General features: G+C 46.0%; 2 protein-coding genes across 2 annotated transcripts in view; one reads left to right on the top strand and one right to left on the bottom strand.

Moving 5' to 3' along the window:
• SLC5A2 (solute carrier family 5 member 2) overlaps positions 1-9,482 on the top strand; it is a 116,815-nt gene extending 107,333 nt beyond the window's left edge. The window contains exons 11-15 of the mRNA XM_063430939.1: positions 4,623-4,773; positions 7,300-7,468; positions 8,744-8,959; positions 9,048-9,111; positions 9,255-9,482. Coding sequence (XP_063287009.1) covers positions 4,623-4,773; positions 7,300-7,468; positions 8,744-8,959; positions 9,048-9,111; positions 9,255-9,394 — 740 coding nt within the window. The 3' untranslated portion in view covers positions 9,395-9,482. The remainder of the gene's footprint in view (positions 1-4,622; positions 4,774-7,299; positions 7,469-8,743; positions 8,960-9,047; positions 9,112-9,254) is intronic.
• Positions 8,560-22,020, bottom strand: part of RPUSD4 (RNA pseudouridine synthase D4) — a 47,378-nt gene continuing 33,917 nt past the window's right edge. Inside the window, exons 3-7 of the mRNA XM_063430940.1 lie at positions 16,209-16,410; positions 10,626-10,719; positions 10,387-10,534; positions 9,849-9,946; positions 8,560-9,765 (exon numbers count right to left, since the gene is read on the bottom strand). Of these exons, the coding sequence (XP_063287010.1) occupies positions 9,541-9,765; positions 9,849-9,946; positions 10,387-10,534; positions 10,626-10,719; positions 16,209-16,410 (767 nt within the window). The 3' untranslated portion in view covers positions 8,560-9,540. The remainder of the gene's footprint in view (positions 9,766-9,848; positions 9,947-10,386; positions 10,535-10,625; positions 10,720-16,208; positions 16,411-22,020) is intronic.

Below are 22,020 nucleotides of genomic sequence, written 5' to 3'. Positions count from 1 at the left end.
ATATATCTCTTAAACTCTGTTATGAACTCTATGTAGTTGTAGGCTATAGACTTCCCACTCTCCCATAGGGGATTAGCCCAGGCTAGAGCTTTACCGGATAGCTGATTCATCAAATATCCGATTTTAGCCCTGTCAGATGGGAAAGAACCAGGAGATGCCTCAAAGTGGTACTCTATCTGGTTAATAAAACCTGGAAATCACCACTGAATCTAGATGAAGGGGATAAGCTTATAGTTGGAGCTCTCTGACCACTGGATACTGCCACAGCGGTATGCTGTGAAGCCTGAACAGAGGGTGTCTCCGATTGAAGGTGTGCAGTACGAGTCAATAAAGTCTGGAAGGCCTGGGCAAGTTGATCCATACGGCGATCATGTTGTCTTGGCCACCCCCAAGTGTCCTGCCAAAGGGGCTAATCTCAGCAGCTCACCCCTGAACTTCCTAGGAACCACTAGCCATCTTTCTCCCTCCCTGGTCCCGTGCATGTTGACAGGAAGGGACTCCCAGTACAAGATATTATCATCCCAATATACACAGTGCCTATCTGTGTCAGCGCCTGACAGGGAGGGGTCACTGCGCAGAGCTTCCAGGAAATTCTTATTGCCCTCCCCCCACCATGCTGCACACGGAGGTACAAAGTATTAAGGTGAACAGCGCTAACAATAAATAAAGTACATACGTAATAAGGAATGCTGGCCAGTGGTGGAGCTTTAAAGAAACAAAAACAAAATACAATAATAGAGCAATATGTCTTTAAAAATGGCGGAGCCTGACCGGGAAGCTGAGCAGACATGCTTTCTGTGAGCTCCTGAGCCTGATCCGGATTCTTGCCAAAAATCGGGGGTAAAACACCCAACCCAGAACCCTTACCTGCCTCACTGTGTACTACAGAGTCTGGGGAACCGGGGGACACCTTGCAAGCCTGAATGCCGGCAGAACTCCCAGAACAGAGTCTTAGGGCCTACTCTGCACAGGGCAAGGGAGAGACGGCCGCTCTCTCGGCCCACCAAAACAAGCGACATCCGAAGTATCGGACCTCGCCCCCCCCCTCCTAGGACCGGTGGGGGTTATCCCGGCCCCAATCAGCCTGTCTCACAATCCAACTTGGATCACAAACGACGGCAACAGCCTGAAACGAGCATTAAACGCAACAACATTCTCGATGGGGACGACTACCCCAGCCACTCGGCTTAACCAAGCAACAAAACCAGCGGTCAACCAAGCCCGCAAGCGCCCAAGCAAGATGGCGGCCCGCGACACAAAGCATCTTCACAAAGCCACCTAAACATGTCCAAGAATTCTTTCAGAGGCTCTGCACCAACCTATGGGCACAATACCGCAACATGGGTCGGTCATTCCAACTAGCAGTGAAGGAGATGGCGGCATGGATCCGCCCTGCCACCCGGCGCCGCTTGTGCAGACACTCACATCGCACCCCCAGAGCAGCAGCCAGACGGAGACTGTGCCGGAGAGCCGGATGGCGGGAAGAAGAGGCAAACTTCACAAGCACCATCACTCACCCTCGCACACAACTGAGCGGGAATGCCAGGCAAACCCGACCCGCTTACCACTTAGCAGCACTAGCGTCCTCCGAACACCGCAGCCTCCAAGCCACGGCAAGCTCAGAGCGGTCTTTTGTTTGCAGCCGAGCCAACCGCCAGAACAGCAAGACCTCAGCCCTTGCCCCAGCCTGGCGCAGACCGCATGGTGAGGAACGAAAGGGTCGGTGCCCACCGCGAACCATCATGCAGGATTACCCCCAGAAGCACACCAGCGGCATCGGGTGAGGACTTACAAATATCCGTTGCCCAGCTACCAGCCTGGATACACAATGGGACTTAGGACGCTCTTATTGCCATTGCTAACAAGTAAACTCAATACATGTCAGATCCTGCCGTTTTAACATTGTTAGTTCTTTTGATTTAGTTCTCCCATCTTGTTTTGTGTAGGACGTTTAAAATGTCGAGCTATGCGCAAAGCCGTAATACTACTATCTATGAGTATTCTATAGCATCTTTAGTTATTACTTTAACATGCGAGCAAGATTCATGATTCGTAAGATGCTAGGTTTAATACTTAAAGAATAGCCTGCTACAGTTATGAATACCACTGTTTTCTTTCTTATGAGCAATTCTGAGGACTAACGCTCTGGAGAAGGGCGCTGCAAGCTTTCTTCTTTCTTGTTTCTTTATCAGTTTATTAACGTTTCAACATATCAGTCTTGCCTACTATGTCTTTAAAACAAAAATGTGCAAGTTTTTTCATGCCACTGTCTAAACGATCTGTATTTGTAGGTCATGGTACGCTGTTGTGGCGCACGACAACGCTCTGTACACACCTGCACAACAAAAATAAAGAATTTAAAAAATAAATAAATAAATAAAGTGAACGGTAAAGGAGTATTAGATCCACACTCACACTTTAAAGAGCTATATGAGCTCTATTGTAAGGGCCTGGACGGAATAATACCCGTCTGTGGATTGATGCGTGATGTTCCTGGTAGGCTTATATTTATAAGCATTCGTGGTATGAAAGACAAAATCAAATACACCATATGGTATAGTATATAGGTATAAACTTAGCAAAAAAAGGAAATTATCCTACTTACATCAACTAGAGCAAGGACCTGCTTTAGTGAAAACAGCTTCAGGTGGAATAATCCCCAGCTAGGGATATGATGGACCCAAAAGTAGCAGCAGCAAAATGTTAAATAGGAAGTAGGACAAAAAAAGGTGACTGGGAGTATATACAGAATATATGTACTTTATTACATCAAATATTAAAATCTTCCTCACTTGACGCGTTTCACCGAGGCTTTTTCAGTTTCACTGGAGTGTGGATCTAATACTCCTTTACCGTTCACTTTATTTTTAAAGACATATTGCTCTATTATTGTATTTTGTTTTTGTTTCTTTAAAGCTCCACCACTGGCCATCATTTCTTATTACGTATGTACTTTACTTATTGTTAGCGCTGTTCACCTTTATACTTTGTAATATCTGTCTTGTTTCACAAGATTGGGGGAACACCTTGTTGGTGAACTGCAGCTCATTTACAGAAAGAGAGCGCTTATTTTTTGTTTTTTACACGGAGGTACAGCTCAAGAGATCCTTACATGTATTTACTGCTTATATATAATTCTTGTGGGACATTCCGATGTTAAAGTTCTCCAAGTAATTGTTAAAAAGAAAATCTCTCCCTGGATAGTCCAACATCCTCAATATATACCTTAAAACTAGTTGGTTCTTAGTGGGCAGACCATTGGGTGGATCAGAGGGGTTTGGCCTGGCAGTTTATTGCCCGATCCATATATTTTCTTAAATGATATTGTCCTTTGAAGAACCCAAATTCAGAGCATATGCACCAATGCCTTTTACAATGCCCTATGTCCAGCTCTAGTGATGGTTATCTTAGTAGTTTTACGGCTTGGGCCTGGTGTAAGATAAAAGGCAACAATAAAGGTTATCCAAACATGTACAAAAAAAATAACTCATTACATATATCAAATGCCATCTCATGCTTCGGCATGACAGGGAGCTTTTGATCTCTCTGCTAGCTGGAGGAGGGTCTGCTCAGAGCCAGAGCCTCTCTGGTCATCTACTGGGTTCACAGAGCTCTACCACCAGCTCAATTAATTTAGATCAGATGGCTTTAGAATCTGTATACAGACAAATACATTCTATACCTGATACACTGCCACGCACAGATTCTAGTCACCGTACACTGCCACACCCAACACCCAGGCTCTAGAAACCGTACACTGCTACACCAAGACACGCGCTGCCTATAAGAAACCGTACACTGCTACACCAAGACGCGCGCTGCCTATAAGAAACCGTACACTGCCACACCCAGACACGCGCTGTTATGGGACACCCAATCAGCGTCTTGCTAACAGCCTTCCCTAGGCGCTGAGGTATAGTGGGCGTGACCAGGGAATGTTATTCAGCCTGCTGGAACTCTGTGCCGGATCGGGGGCTAGCCACTTACTGGGGAACTTTGGACTTCCACCTAATTCGGCCTAGCAATATCCGATCCGAGCGTTTTTCGGACACATTGGGCGCCCCAGGAAGACCTTCCTGGAGACGTATGGCATGTGGGGGTTCCTAAATGTTTTAGATTTTTATGCTTCGTCATGCTGACACAAGAGATTCATTGGCATGTTGTGGGAGTGTTCTGGGCGTGGTTGACTGTACCCTTGCTGTGTATATAAGTGGGCCATCTGGCCATAATTAAACCAGTCTTCATCACCCTTCACTAAGTCTCGACTAGTGTTTGGGTGATACCGCGGTAACCTGTGCAAGCTTTAATCACTCTGGAGCAGATCACACCTGGAAGGGGCGCCGTAGGCAGTAGTGACCCATCTTCAGGAAGGTATACCACCACACGTGCAGCCTCTAGAAATCTTACACTGTCACACCCAGCCTCTAGAAACCGCACACGGTCACACCTAGACACGCGCAGCCGTAGAAACCGTACACTTCCTCACACATTGTACAGGGTACTGTAAGGATGTGTCAGTGGTTACCTGGTGAAATGTCTCGCTGTGAGTGGTGTAATCTGAGGGTGTCTATCTCTCTTGCAGTTCTCTGTTGTAATCTATTATCTTAATCTCTATAACATAGGTCTTCGAGGACTCATGCTAGCTGTGATGTTGGCGGCTCTCATGAGCAGTCTTGCATCAATATTTAACAGTAGCAGCACTCTCTTCACAATGGATGTCTGGAGAAGGCTGAGACCTCAGGCTGAGGACAAAGAATTGCTGCTGGTTGGGAGGTGAGAGGCCACCAGAATACTCCTCAAACTAGCAACTAATACACCCACACAACCTCATTCTATCAGTGCTACGCTCACCCAGTATGTATCCCAATAATATATTCGCATATAATAACCACACAACCTCATTCTATCAGTGCCACACTCACTCAGTATGTACCCCCATACTAATTCCCATATAATACCCAAACAACCTGTATATACCCTTAATGGATGGAATTAGAGGTAACAACACACGAAAAGGACTTGGGAATTGTTATAGACAACAAACTATGCAACAATGTGCAATGTCAATCAGCAGTGGCTAAGGCCAGTAAGGTATTGTCATGCATGAAAAAGGGCATTCATTCTCGGGACGAGAATATTATTTTGCCTCTTTATAAATCACTGGTAAGACCACACATTGAATATGCTGTGCAATTTTGGGCACCTGTTCTAAAGAAGGATATTATGGCACTAGAAAAAGTGCAGAGGCGGGCTACAAAATTAATAAAAGGAATGGAACATATCAGCTATGAAGAAAGGTTAACAAATTTAAACCTATTTAGTTTAGAAAAACGTCGCCTGAGAGGGGATATGATAACATTATACAAATATATTTGGGGCCAATACAAACCATTGTGTGGAAATCTATTCACAAACCGGACTTTACATAGGACATGAGGTCATGCGTTTAGACTAGAAGAAAGAAGATTTCATCTAAGGCAAAGCAAAGGTTTTTTTACTGTAAGAACAATCAGGATGTGGAATTCTCTGCCTGAAGAAGTGGTTTTATCAGAGTCCATACAGATGTTCAAACAGCTACTAGATGCATACTTGCAAAAACAGAATATTCAAGGATATAATCTTTCAATGTAGGGTAATAACTGCTTGATCCAAGGATAAATCTGATTGCCATTCTGGGGTCAAGAAGGATTTTTTTTCCTAACTTGTTGCAAAATTGGAAGTGCTTCAAACTGGGTTTTTTTGCCTTCTTTTGGATCAACAGCAAAAAACAAATGTGAGGAAGGCTGAATAGATGGACGCAAGTCTCTTTTCAGCTATGTAACTATGTAACCTCATTTTATCAGTGCCACGCTTATTCAGTATGTACCCCCATACTATATTCCCATATAATACCCACACAACCTCATTCTATCAGTGCCACGCTTACCCAGTATGTATCCCAATAACCTCATTCTATCAGTGCCACACTCACTCACTATGTATCCCAATACTATATTCCCATATAATACCCATAGAACCAGGTTCAGTCCCACACTCACCCAGTATGCACCCATATACTACGTTCCACGTAATACCAACCACGAATTCCCTACACATGATTACTGGAATATTTACTATGGATAACTCTTTGAACCCAGTGTTCCCATCCCATATCCTACCTTACCTAACTTGTGCCCCCACCTATCTCCCTGGTTACACCCTCCCTATATTCTTCACCTCATCTATTTTATTAATTCATTTGAGATTTTTATTGTACACAATCCCCACCCCTTTTGTGTCTGTACAAACAAGGGGAATGGAGGTAGCGCCAAAATAGTATATAGCACTAGTATATATATATATATATATATATATATATATATAAGAACAAATATAAGAGACCAAAAGTAGAATAACAACAATAAAATGTCCAATATAAAACTTGCCAGAAGATATAGCCTCAGTTTTTTTCTTATTTATTCTAGTGGTTTTGGCGCTACCTCGATTCCCCTTGTTTGTACGATTCTAATAGTTTGTAAGGCTTAGCGGGAGCTCTACTATCTGAGGTTTGCTGCCTATTTCTTTCAATATTTTTCTTTTTTTGTTTAGTAAATTAGCGCTGATTTGTTTTTCTATTTTTTTTTACCAACCAGTTGTGCATGTACCTCCCTAACTTCTTGCTCATCAACCTTTATTGTAGCACAACCAATCTGTACCTTTGTACCATTCAGGTGGGCTACAATATGGGGCATTTCAAACGTTGGAAGAGCAACACTGCACCAAACTCCTGGATATCACTTGAGGCCCCAACCACTTAGTATACTACTCCCCATGCATCGGTTGCCTAAAGCAGCCACGGAGATACTAGTAAAGGCTCTGCAAACCGCACAATGAGAAACTAGACTTTAGCCAGTCATGTTAAAGAAGTACCCTAAACACATGAAACACTTTTGACTTATATGAACAATGTCATTTTAAAAACATTTCTTGAAGTACAGATTTCAAAAGCAATCAGCACATTTTATAAAATAGCCTTATTCCACACCCTGGCTATCAGACAGCTGGTCCTGTAATTTCCTGGTTTGGTTAACTAAGTGGAACTAAACAATAAGGGGCAGCAATTGCCCAGAGCACCTGCCCTGCAAAGACTTCTCATTGAGCTGCATTGGGAAGTCTGTGATTGGGCAGCCACAGAAAGTCTGTGAAAGCTAAAATGTTATACAACCCTCAATAAAATAAGCAAAACAAATTAAGGGGTGACACCTACTAAACTGTTTATCTTAATGGCATGTTGCTCTAAATTGTCTATTTCTGTGACAGGCTGTGGACAGTCTGTCTTGTGGCTTTCAGCATTGCGTGGATCCCTGTCGTTCAGGCTGCACAAGGTGGGCAGCTCTTTGATTACATTCAGTCAGTGGCAAGTTTTCTGGCTCCACCCATTGCAGCAGTCTTTTTTCTAGCGTTGTTTGTAAAAAGAGTAAATGAACCGGTAAGTTTCCAGTTCCTTCATATTTAGATTCTGAAAGCATGTCTTGGCACTTAAGTTACAAAATGTTACCCAAGTACAATGTGCGCTAAAAAGCGGCCTCCAACCTATCCCCAACTGCAGTTTCCCCCAACTGACCTTCTGTCCCATTTTTTACCATAAGGACCTTCTGCTCCTATCCTCCACCACCATCTTTTCCCAACACTGACCTTCTGCTCCTATCCTCCACCACCATTTTTCCCAATACGGATCTTCTGCTCCTATCCTCCACCACCATCTTTTCCCAACACTGACCTTCTGCTCCTATCCTCCACCACCATTTTTCCCAACACTGACCTTCTGCTCCTATCCTCCACCACCATCTTTTCCCAACACTGACCTTCTGCTCCTATCCTCCACCACCATTTTTCCCAACACGGACCTTCTGCTCCTATCCTCCACCACCATCTTTTCCCAACACTGACCTTCTGCTCCTATCCTCCACCACCATTTTTCACAACACTGACCTTCTGCTCCTATCCTCCACCACCATATTTTCCCAACACGGACCTTCTGCTCCTATCCTCCACCACCATCTTTTCCCAAAACTGACCTTCTGCTCCTATCCTCCACCACCATCTTTTCCCAAGACTGACCTTCTGCTCCTATCCTCCACCACCATCTTTTCCCAACACTGACCTTTAGCTCCTATCCTCTACCACCATAGTATCCCACTGACTTTTTCTCTGCCCCCCCAACCTCAGCTACCAGTGTTAATTTTAGTCGACTAACAATTTTAGTTGACTAAAACAATTCAGATAACTAAATCTGACTAAAACGGCTTTTATGACTAAAACTAAATTGAAATTTGCCGCCAAAATTAAGTTAGCTCCAATCGTTAGCCCAATACAGATCATGTGCCTACATCCTTCACCACGATCTCATCTCAACACTAAACCTTCTACTTTTATCTTCCACTCCCACCCACGACAGACACACTATGCGCAGTAAGCAACACAGACTATCCACAGTTACTAGCGCACACCAACACTGAACTTTTACTAAAACTACTTTCTTTCCCCCCCCAGCCATTCATTGCAGATAAAGACATTACATTTGAGAGTTCTGTATTTATTAGTTTGGATCAGTGGACATATTGAATAAAAGAAAAAAAGTCAGTTCAAGCCTGGAGAGCTGCTTTCAGTAGAGTATATAAAAGACAATGTGCTAATTATGGTGCTGAAAACCTTATTTTACCCATTCCATTGAAATGCATGCTCTGTGTTTTCTTCTCTGCAGGGTGCATTTTGGGGGCTGGTTGGAGGGCTTCTACTGGGTTTGTGCCGAATGGTGCCAGAATTTGCCTTTGGTTCTGGAAGCTGCTCTTCTCCTAGCTCCTGTCCTGCCATCATTTGTGGGGTTCATTATCTCTACTTTGCAATCATCCTCTTTCTGTGCTCGGGGGCTATAATATTGGGAGTATCATACTGCACTCCCCCAATTCCTGATGCCCAGGTAAGAAATCCATTTGTTTAATTATGTGCTTTCCAAGAAGGAATATTGGGGAGAACCCAACATATTTCCCTCCTTTCATGTCTTTCAGCTTTATCGTTTGGTGTTCAGTCTACGGCACAGTCAGGCACTAAGAGAAGAAATTGGGGCTCCAGGTAGGTAGTGTGTGCATTTCATATGACTTAGAGATTGGCAATTTGCTAGTTCATTACTTATGATTACAATAGCAAGACATTCAAGCTATATGAATTTATTTGATGCTTCATGGACATATAACATGAATGATTACTGCTTCCAGGCATCATCGAGTCACATCCACAAGAAAAAGGCTCCTTTTTGCCTGACATTCAAGAGTCTCCACCCTACGCCCGACTTGTGAACATCAACGCCTTGATCATGATGAGCTGCGCTATCTTCCTTTGGGCATATTATGCTTGACTCTGCAGGAGCAGGGTGGGTTGGTCTATAGAGGGCAGTGGAAAATTCCTATATGTATATTTTATTAAATAAACTCTATGCCATAGTCCTACTTAGTGCACTTTACTTCAGGAATCAGGCTTCACCAACGCCCTGGACTCAGGCAATCAATCTTCCAAAGGATAACCAATGCTTTTCAGACTTGGAGGCGGTATTCCCAATCTACGCAGGGTGCTCATGAAATATTTTGGGGGTGGACACTGCAACACAATTGGGTCCTCTTCTGCTGCATGTGCTGGTAGGCTTATTTGTGCAGCGTGCAGATGTAAGAGGAGGGAACGTGCTTGAGGGAGAGAGAGACGCAGAGCTTGGAGGATTGCCTTAGGAGGTTTCTGTGAGAAAAGAATATATATAGTGAGCACTTACAAAAAAATTCCTCACATTCTTTTCCCATTCCCAACTTGGCCTCTGGTACCTGTGGAGCAAGTCGTCCCCAATGAGAATATTTATGATCTCCAAGGATAGGACAGTTTAGGCCATAAGAGAGATGGACCCGGAGCTGGTGTTTGACTCCTAGGGAAACGAAATCAGATAAACCAGAAATTATTTGTAGTTTTCATTGTGAAAAGACTTAACCTTTACTAATCAAATATAAAAAAGGTCATTATGTATTAAAATCAGATCATATTAATTATAAGAAGTTATTGAAATTAACCAGACAATACAATCGAGATCCATTGGGTATAAATGTAAAGGACAACCTTGGATCAAGTGTACCTTACATGTATGTGTATCAGAAGACTCACAAAACTCCCGGTTATAAATAGAGACCTACCTATTAAACGTGGTTACAAATCGATAAATACACAAAGTCAGTTCTATCTGAACTAGTAAGACCTATAAAATGGCAGACAAGGAATATCATTCTGTGGACTCGACCAGTTTCCGATGATATCCGGTTTGGTGAGAACTGTACTGATGTTTTAGTTGCGTGCTATTTGCTGTGACTTTACCGGTTATTGGATGCAGCTCTAGAAGGGAGGCTCCATCAGCCTCACACAATGTACGGTAACGTGTTACAGCCTCCCTTGCAGACCGCGAAATGCGGATTTTCTTTGTAGATCCATCCTTAAAAACGTGTAACCGTGGAGATAAAGACATCTTTAAAAAAAATAAATAAATCAAAGTATGTTAGTTTATATATTGATAGGCAGGAGAAGGTGGCAGACATTGTATAACCAACAGCTGTTACTTTATAATGTCTTTGAGGGCCATCTGTCTCTCTCTCCACAACTGGGATGTCTAAAATTCCCTCCAAAGGAGTGGGAACACCAATACACAGCGCCCTGTGGAAATAAAATGAATATATAATTAAAGATACAGCAAAACTATTATAACCTGCAATCCCTGCATTAACCACCACTAAACATACTGAGACTCCCAGCATGCACTGCTCCTCAGCGATCCCCGTAATAACCAAACATCCTGACACTCCCAGCATGCACTGCTCCTCAGCAATCCCCGTAATAACCAAACATCCTGACACTCCCAGCATGCACTGCACCTCAGCGATCCCCGTAATAACCAAACATCCTGACACTCCCAGCATGCACTGCGCCTCAGCAATCCCCGTAATAACCAAACATCCTGACACTCCCAGCATGCACTGCTCCTCAGCGATCCCCGTAATAACCAAACATCCTGACACTCCCAGCATGCACTGCTCCTCAGCAATCCCCCTAATAACCAAACATCCTGACATTCCCAGCATGCACTGCGCCTCAGCAATCCCCGTAATAACCAAACATCCTGACACTCCCAGCATGCACTGCACCTCAGCGATCCCCGTAATAACCAAACATCCTGACACTCCCAGCATGCACTGCGCCTCAGCAATCCCCGTAATAACCAAACATCCTGACACTCCCAGCATGCACTGCTCCTCAGCGATCCCCGTAATAACCAAACATCCTGACACTCCCAGCATGCACTGCTCCTCAGCAATCCCCGTAATAACCAAACATCCTGACATTCCCAGCATGCACTGCGCCTCAGCAATCCCCGTAATAACCAAACATCCTGACACTCCCAGCATGCACTGCACCTCAGCGATCCCCGTAATAACCAAACATCCTGACACTCCCAGCATGCACTGCTCCTCAGCAATCCCCGTAATAACCAAACATCCTGACACTCCCAGCATGCACTGCGCCTCAGCAATCCCCGTAATAACCAAACATCCTGACACTCCCAGCATTCACTGCTCCTCAGCGATCCGCGTAATAACCAAACATCCTGACACTCCCAGCATGCACTGCTCCTCAGCGATCCCCGTAATAACCAAACATCCTGACACTCCCAGCATGCACTGCTCCTCAGCGATCCCCGGAATAACCGAACATCCAGACACTCCCAGCATGCACTGCGCCTCAGCAATCCCCGTAATAACCAAACATCCTGACACTCCCAGCATTCACTGCTCCTCAGCGATCCGCGTAATAACCAAACATCCTGACACTCCCAGCATGCACTGCTCCTCAGCGATCCCCGTAATAACCAAACATCCTGACACTCCCAGCATGCACTGCGCCTCAGCAATCCCCGTAATAACCAAACATCCTGACACTCCCAGCATTCACTGCTCCTCAGCGATCCGCGTAATAACCAAACATCCTGACACTCCCAGCATGCACTGCTCCTCAGCGATCCCCGGAATAACCAAACATCCAGACACTCCCAGCATTCACTGCTCCTCAGCGATCCGCGTAATAACCAAACATCCTGACACTCCCAGCATGCACTGCTCCTCAGCGATCCCCGTAATAACCAAACATCCTGACACTCCCAGCATGCACTGCTCCTCAGCGATCCCAGTAATAACCAAACATCCTGACACTCCCAGCATGCACTGCGCCTCAGCAATCCCCGTAATAACCAAACATCCTGACACTCCCAGCATGCACTGCTCCTCAGCAATCCCCGTAATAACCAAACAGCCTGACACTCCCAGCATGCACTGCTCCTCAGCAATCCCCGTAATAACCAAACATCCTGACACTCCCAGCATGCACTGCGCCTCAGCGATCCCCGGAATAACCAAACATCCAGACACTCCCAGCATGCACTGCGCCTCAGCAATCCCCGTAATAACCCAACATCCTGACACTCCCAGCATGCACTGCTCCTCAGCAATCCCCGTAATAACCCAACATCCTGACACTCCCAGCATGCACTGCTCCTCAGCGATCCCCGTAATAACCAAACAGCCTGACACTCCCAGCATGCACTGCTCCTCAGCAATCCCCGTAATAACCAAACATCCTGACACTCCCAGCATGCACTGCGCCTCAGCGATCCCCGGAATAACCAAACATCCAGACACTCCCAGCATGCACTGCGCCTCAGCAATCCCCGTAATAACCAAACATCCTGACACTCCCAGCATGCACTGCGCCTCAGCGATCCCAGTAATAACCAAACATCCTGACACTCCCAGCATGCACTGCTCCTCAGCAATCCCCGTAATAACCAAACATCCTGACATTCCCAGCATGCACTGCGCCTCAGCAATCCCCGTAATAACCAAACATCCTGACACTCCCAGCATGCACTGCGCCTCAGCGATCCCCGGAATAACCAAACATCCAGACACTCCCAGCATGCACTGCGCCTCAGCGATCCCCGTAATAACCAAACATCCTGACACTCCCAGCATGCACTGCGCCTCAGCGATCCCAGTAATAACCAAACATCCTGACACTCCCAGCATGCACTGCTCCTCAGCAATCCCCGTAATAACCAAACATCCTGACATTCCCAGCATGCACTGCGCCTCAGCAATCCCCGTAATAACCAAACATCCTGACACTCCCAGCATGCACTGCGCCTCAGCGATCCCCGGAATAACCAAACATCCAGACACTCCCAGCATGCACTGCGCCTCAGCAATCCCCGTAATAACCCAACATCCTGACACTCCCAGCATGCACTGCGCCTCAGCAATCCCCGGAATAACCAAACATCCTGACACTCCCAGCATGCACTGCGCCTCAGCGATCCCCGGAATAACCAAACATCCAGACACTCCCAGCATGCACTGCGCCTCAGCAATCCCCGTAATAACCAAACATCCTGACACTCCCAGCATGCACTGCGCCTCAGCAATCCCCGTAATAACCAAACATCCTGACACTCCCAGCATGCACTGCGCCTCAGCGATCCCCGGAATAACCAAACATCCTGACACTCCCAGCATGCACTGCGCCTCAGCGATCCCCGGAATAACCAAACATCCAGACACTCCCAGCATGCACTGCGCCTCAGCAATCCCCGTAATAACCAAACATCCTGACACTCCCAGCATGCACTGCGCCTCAGCGATCCCAGTAATAACCAAACATCCTGACACTCCCAGCATGCACTGCTCCTCAGCAATCCCCGTAATAACCAAACATCCTGACATTCCCAGCATGCACTGCGCCTCAGCAATCCCCGTAATAACCAAACATCTTGACACTCCCAGCATGCACTGCTCCTCAGCAATCCCCGTAATAACCAAACATCCTGACATTCCCAGCATGCACTGCGCCTCAGCAATCCCCGTAATAACCAAACATCCTGACACTCCCAGCATGCACTGCGCCTCAGCGATCCCCGGAATAACCAAACATCCAGACACTCCCAGCATGCACTGCGCCTCAGCGATCCCCGTAATAACCAAACATCCTGACACTCCCAGCATGCACTGCTCCTCAGCAATCCCCGTAATAACCAAACATCCTGACATTCCCAGCATGCACTGCGCCTCAGCAATCCCCGTAATAACCAAACATCCTGACACTCCCAGCATGCACTGCGCCTCAGCGATCCCCGGAATAACCAAACATCCAGACACTCCCAGCATGCACTGCGCCTCAGCAATCCCCGTAATAACCCAACATCCTGACACTCCCAGCATGCACTGCGCCTCAGCAATCCCCGGAATAACCAAACATCCTGACACTCCCAGCATGCACTGCGCCTCAGCGATCCCCGGAATAACCAAACATCCAGACACTCCCAGCATGCACTGCGCCTCAGCAATCCCCGTAATAACCAAACATCCTGACACTCCCAGCATGCACTGCGCCTCAGCAATCCCCGTAATAACCAAACATCCTGACACTCCCAGCATGCACTGCGCCTCAGCGATCCCCGGAATAACCAAACATCCTGACACTCCCAGCATGCACTGCGCCTCAGCGATCCCCGGAATAACCAAACATCCAGACACTCCCAGCATGCACTGCGCCTCAGCAATCCCCGTAATAACCAAACATCCTGACACTCCCAGCATGCACTGCGCCTCAGCGATCCCAGTAATAACCAAACATCCTGACACTCCCAGCATGCACTGCTCCTCAGCAATCCCCGTAATAACCAAACATCCTGACATTCCCAGCATGCACTGCGCCTCAGCAATCCCCGTAATAACCAAACATCCTGACACTCCCAGCATGCACTGCGCCTCAGCGATCCCAGTAATAACCAAACATCCTGACACTCCCAGCATGCACTGCTCCTCAGCAATCCCCGTAATAACCAAACATCCTGACATTCCCAGCATGCACTGCGCCTCAGCAATCCCCGTAATAACCAAACATCCTGACACTCCCAGCATGCATTGCACCTCAGCGATCCCCGTAATAACCAAACATCCTGACACTCCCAGCATGCACTGCTCCTCAGCGATCCCCGTAATAACCAAACATCCTGACACTCCCAGCATGCACTGCTCCTCAGCGATCCCCGTAATAACCAAACATCCTGAAACTCCCAGCATGCACTGCGCCTCAGCGATCCCCGTAATTACCAAACATCCTGACACTCCCAGCATGCACTGCACCTCAGCGATCCCCGTATTAACCAAACATCCTAACACTCCCAGCATGCACTGCGCCTCAGCGATCCCCGGAATAACCAAACATCCTGACACTCCCAGCATGCACTGCTCCTCAGCAATCCCCGTAATAACCCAACATCCTGACACTCCCAGCATGCACTGCTCCTCAGCGATCCCCGTAATAACCCAACATCCTGACACTCCCAGCATGCACTGCTCCTCAGCGATCCCCGTAATAACCCAACATCCTGACACTCCCAGCATGCACTGCGCCTCAACAATCCCCGTAATAACCAAACATCCTGACACTCCCAGCATGCACTGCTCCTCAGCGATCCCCGTAATAACCAAACATCCTGACACTCCCAGCATGCACTGCTCCTCAGCGATCCCCGTAATAACCAAACATCCTGACACTCCCAGCATGCACTGCACCTCAGCGATCCCCGTAATAACCAAACATCCTAACACTCCCAGCATGCACTGCGCCTCAGCAATCCCCGTAATAACCAAACATCCTGACACTCCCAGCATGCACTGCTCCTCAGCGATCCCCGTAATAACCAAACATCCTGACACTCCCAGCATGCACTGCTCCTCAGCGATCCCCGTAATAACCAAACATCCTGACACTCCCAGCATTCACTGCTCCTCAGCAATCCCCGTAATAACCAAACATCCTGACACTCCCAGCATGCACTGCGCCTCAGCAATCCCCGTAATAACCCAACATCCTGACACTCCCAGCATGCACTGCGCCTCAGCAATCCCCGTAATAACCAAACATCCTGACACTCCCAGCATGCACTGCGCCTCAGCAATCCCCGTAATAACCCAACATCCTGACATTCCCAGCATGCACTGCGCCTCAGCAATCCCCGTAATAACCAAACATCCTGACACTCCCAGCATGCTCTCAATGACCAACCATTAGCTGAACAATGGCTTACTCACCAGTAGACCTTTTGCACTCTATGCTGCTTCAGTAATTTCTGTACACGCTCCGCAGCCTCCATGGTCCTGGCTAGAATTAATGCCCCTGTGGTGTCTCTGTCCAATCGATGGCAAAGTCTCAATGGCTCAGCGCTTCTCCCACATAGCATCTCAGACAAAGCGGGGAGCATAGAGGCCACACTCTGCTTTGTGGAAGGGCCACCTATGGGAGAAAAGAAAATAAACTATAAAAAGATTGCTAGGAGAATTACATTGTGATACAACTGTCCAATTAAGCGGATGAAACAGACAAAATTCCTCTTTATTGAATGGAACAGAACAAAACCTGCCATGACAGCCAAGCATAAGGCTAGCCCAAATACTGCAGGCATGTATTATACAAGGGTAAACATAGTCTCCATCTTTACTGAGTGCACAATGCTTAAAGGAACACCCCCAGGGGTTGCATGATCACTAGTGGTCCAGCAGGGGTTTAAACTCCCTGGTCGTTGAGTTTGGAAGCATGTGGTCTGAAGGCGCAGACTTCCTTGAACGGCCTGGAGCAAATGGGTCAGAGTCCAGGCTCAAAATAGCAGGGGCCTCGGACTCCTTAGTGATCACTGGGACTGAAGGAGCAATACAAAAATAAAATGCTTGTACATCACCCAGAACTACATGTCCCAAGCTATACAAATTCTCAATTTCTCTATTGACATAGGTGAAAAGGACTTGTGCCCCTCACACAGCGGTGTTTCGCCGTCGAGTGTCTGGAACCCAAATCGGACACTCGGCTAGGCAAACACCGCAGAGACCTCCACACTTCCCTCAATTCGTGTAGAAACTACCGAACGGCTCACCGTTCGGTAGAAAGAACCCCACGAACAAGGGGGTTTATCCGAATCCGCCCCAGTCTCCAAAACCCAAGCAGTTCGTGTATTTTATTCCCTTTTTCTGTGACCGACCGCAGGGCCAAAACGTATGGAACCCATTTCGGCTGTTACCTCCAGCGCGGTCGGTATTTTTACTACCTCCAGGAATTTCTGGGTGATTTTTGGATATGTATCTCACCCAGATCAGGGCTAGCAGGGGATATAATATTTAAAGGGGTACCTCTATGTTTAGGGGTACATCCAGAAACCCAGGGAATTTGTGTCCTGCATAATGGGATCATGAGTCATACTAAGAGGAGGGGATGTGTGGGCAGCAACTCATGTATGATTGGTGTACTGTATAATTAATGTGAATCCCTCCCTTGCAGGGGAGAAAGCTTTAAAAGAAGGTTGTGTGATTAAAAGCCAGTTCTGCTCCTGATGCTATGTGTCGTCCAGTCATTGGGATCTGTATGGGGATATTCGTGGATTACCTTGCTTGCTGTGACTATGGTTATATGGGATTTTAGTGGAGTTAACCTGTGAAATACCAGCTCTCCGCTACAAAGGGTTACTCTATAATAAAGAAGAGATTGCACACTAGATTGCTCCTAAGAAATACACATAAAGGTTATAACAAACACAAGGCAAAACATCTAAATTAAAGTGACAACACCCCCATATTAGGGGCTCATGTTTCTGCCAGAATAGGCTTGTGTAAGTGGTAGTTATTGCCTTATTGTTGTCACTTTCATTTAGAGGTTTTGCCTTGCGTTGGTTATAAAATCCGTAAAAGACAAGCAATAAAAAGGCGCTAAAATAATAATATAGTGATATAGTAAAAGTGTACTAGAATCCACAAATAAAAGGTAAAGCTGCACAAGCTCTAAACACACCACATCAAATAAAAGATTATAAAAAAGGTGCGCTATACCTTTAAAATCTTAGTGCACAGTGCAAAGTGTCACCTAAATGCATAAAAAAAAATACCGTGTAATACCATGAGAAAATAAAAAGTAACTTACAGCATCAAATATCACTTAGTTACTCCAGATGTAGAAATATGGTACATATGAAAAGAAAAAAAAGGAAAAATATAGTATAATACTGTATAGTATAGAAGAAATAAAGTGTGTTGGCATTTCCCATCACTCAGTCCTGTGTTGTGGGCTACAAGCTGGAGAAGTTAGAAAGGGGCTCCCCCTGCTCTTTCCGTGTGAGTTCCATTCCTATTACCTTGGTCTCTGTATTATGCGATGGTTTTCTTTTAATATGTACCAGATTTCTACATCCCATTTGGAGTACTTTTTATTTTCTCACAGTATTTCACTTGCTAATTTTTGCACATATTGTGTTTTTTTTGTGCGTTTATGTGAAACTTTGCACTGTGCACTAAGATTTTAAAGGTATAGCACACCTTTTTTAATATAATCTTGTGTTTGTTATAACCAATGAGGTTTAAAACATTTATGTGTATCTCTTCTGAGCAATCTAGTGTGCAGTTTCTTCTTTATTATATTTTGTATGGGTATTTGAGGGAGTGCTGTGGAGTATTTGTATTTTAGCATATGATCTCTCCATACGGTGGTGGTGTTATAGTAAAAAGGTTACTCTAACCACCAAAAACAACTTTAGCCCAAAGAGACAAAAACTTTGCTGACGCCTGATATGCAATTGGGCTTCTAACAGAGCTATTCCAAATGGGAGCCATTTGAATTTTAAGGTTAACAAATGACATACTTTGGTTGCATTGTCATGCAAACTTTTATTTGTTTTTTTTTTTAAGTGTGTTTGAGAATTCCTTATCTCCTGCTCTATTAATTGCCTGCAGGAATCTCCTGTGTGTGAGTAAATTTCAATTTTACCACATGACAGGAGGCTTCATATTTGCATATCTTTCTTTACTGAAAACTCCAGCAGCATAGAAACAGTAACAACCAATCAGAGAAAAGATATGCTGCCCATAAAAGGCCCTGTCTATGACATCACTTCCTCTTTCTTTGCTGCTCCAGCCCTCAACAGGTCAGAGTAATTTTACCTCTCTGGTTTATGTACTTATATTGTCTTTTTATATTGCACTATTCCTGTTTTCTTACTTTTATTATTGTATTATTACAGTTTTTTCTTATTTTTCTTAATGTATTATTACTGGTTTTTCTTATTTTTCTTAATGTATTATGACTGGTTTTTCTTATTTTTCTTAATGTATTATTACTGGTTTTTCTTATTTTCTCAATGTATTATTACTGTTTTTTCTTATTTTCTCAATGTATTATTACTGGTTTTTCTTATTTTTCTTAATGCATTATGACTGTTTTTTTCCTTATTCACCCCTATCTACCTATACCTGTCCCCCTCCTGTTTTCACTTACTCAGTCGCCCTGCTTGTTTCTGTGCCTCTGTTACCTCGCTTCTTTCGGGCTGACGGTCCGCGGGCGTCACGGCTGTCCGTGCCGCGTTCGCCGCGCGGACCTGCCCTGACTGGCACAGGGGGCTGGGTAGGGACGGGTGGAGGGTAGCCGGGGTTAGAATTGTCTCTTGCCGCTCTTTTTCCCTTCCCGCTCGCAGCCGCGAGCGGGTAGCTCTCACCCACTCACGCGGCCGGCGGCCATCTTGGTTCTCGCGGCTCGCGAGACCCGCGACGGCCCTTCTCTCTCTTCACTCGGCGCTTCGGGAATCACCCGATCGCCGCAACGGAGTTGGGGGACCCCCCTCAGGGACCCCCCAACCCCCCCTTTACTTCCAGAGGAACTAAACTACTTAGTTCCTTTTAGTAAGTTACCCATTTAATAAATATATGACCACCAGCTAAATAGTATGCTAGTAAAATATATGGACTATTTCACATTTTCAACCCTTGTCACATGCTATGTATAGATCGGTTAAAAATCCATGTTTGCAAGATGGCTTTAACCCCTTAATGACCAAACTTCTGGAATAATAGGGAATCATGACATGTCACACATGTCATGTGTCCTTAAGGGGTTAAACACTCACTGCTATTGACTTAAAGCTACCACACACAGTTTAGGTGTCATGCTGTTTGCCTGCAAACAAACAGACTGCTATTCTAGCTATAGGCATGTTTGAGCCCCAATATGGGCACCTATGAAAAACTCAATGATTTTCATTAAAATGTTTTACATGGGATTAAGTGAAACAATTTTTATATATCACCGGTTCCCATAACCAACAAGGTCTTTTTACTGGCAGTAGGTATGATCACATTCTGATGGTGGTCCTGTTTTTTATTGTTCGGTACAAGATAGTCTATGCTGGCACAATTGAGTTTTCTTGGTATGAAGGCTGTACTATATATGATATACATACCTTAACTGACATACTGCCTCACTGGTCCCTGCAGGGACGGATGCAACTATATTTCCCCTCAGGGATTCAAATGCTGCTATACCCTTCAAAAGGGAATATTATACTGATTACCCGGCACAGGGTTATATTACATTACTGTACCCAAGGGTGCAAAATTTATGTGGGTGTCCTCTGGGTATTTTTTCATGGCACACCACCTGGGGTGACCCCCCAGATATGCATGCAAGGGCGCTGACGGCCCATTTCAATTGATGTGGGTGTCCTCTGATTGCCACGGCACACCACCCGGGGTGAACCCCGATGATATGCACAAGGGCCTGTATTTTCAAGAGATAAACACATACAGCCCTGATTTCACTGACTACGTGCATATACAGCCCTCTCATGGCCTGTCAGTTACTTTAAAGCAACAGTACCATGCAGGATACGGTTTGACGGCAGGACCACTAAGAAAACTGAGTGTACTGCGTAGTACCCTTCACAGGGATACATATGTGTATATTTACGGTGCCTAGTGTACATATTGAACGTGGGTGTCCTCTGGGTTATTTTTACATGGCACACCACCTGGGGTGACCCCCAGATATGCATGCAATATTTGCAAGGTACCAATAATTATAATGTGGGTGTCCTCGGGGTACTTTTCATGGCACACCACCTGGGGTGACCCCCCAGATATGCATGCGAGGTCACTGACAGACCATTACCTTTGCTGTGGGTGTCCTCTGGGTTACCATGGCACACCACCTGGGATGAACCCAACCGAACAGACGTGGGTCCTGCGGTTGCAGACCTTATGGAGACAGGCCCCACGCGCCTCTATAATCAGCCTGTATAATTTAATACCGTACATACAGCTCTGGCGTACATTTGTGGTGGACCCGGCTAACCTGACCAGACACCACTACCTGTCAGTCGTGCCTGCACCGCGGCTCTCAGTAGCCAGATTAAACTAATAGAGGTGACCCCTCTACACCTGCCACAGGTATTCATACTCTCAGACAAACTAAACAGGCAATTCAAACCATTTTACCCGGGTGATCCCCAGTTCTGCCAGGAGTCTAGCACTCCTACGTGCTGATCCTCAACCACTACTCCCACTGACTACCACTGTCTCCAAACAGGATGGGAATGAGTCATGGTGGACACTCTCAACCTTCCCAAGATTTTTAGGCAATGACAAACGCCGCTCTAGCGGCCTCAGTGGAGAAGGTTCTGTTATGGGCTCTGCCACACACCGCTTGATGGAGGACACTTCCTCGAAGTACGTTAGGGAAACCTGACTCGGTGACAGCGGCCGAGGCAGAGGTAGCAATAGCGGCACTAAACCAGAGTGACCGTAGACGGACCGTTCCTGGATGAACGCTATTGGCTGCGCAACCCTCTGGGGATGGAAGCATGCGCACGCCTCAAGGCCAAATGCCCAGACAAAGTGGTAGTTGCGCCCGAGCCCAATAGCTGGCGTACTATACACCGACAGACGCAATTCTGTTCTGGTGCACATCAACAACACATTATGGGACTTCGGAAAGACAAGAATTCGGCCCAAAAGCACAAGGCCTACTATTTGACGTAGCGTTCATGGCAGAACTCAAGGAGCACGTAAATCTATTCAAGTCTCCCCTACGGGGAAG

This window comes from Pelobates fuscus, chromosome 8 (genome assembly GCF_036172605.1).
Source record: "Pelobates fuscus isolate aPelFus1 chromosome 8, aPelFus1.pri, whole genome shotgun sequence".
NCBI classification, from domain to species: Eukaryota; Metazoa; Chordata; class Amphibia; order Anura; family Pelobatidae; genus Pelobates; species Pelobates fuscus.
The sequence above is the reverse complement of the archived record's forward strand: the minus strand, read 5'-3'. Positions and strand labels throughout refer to the sequence as shown.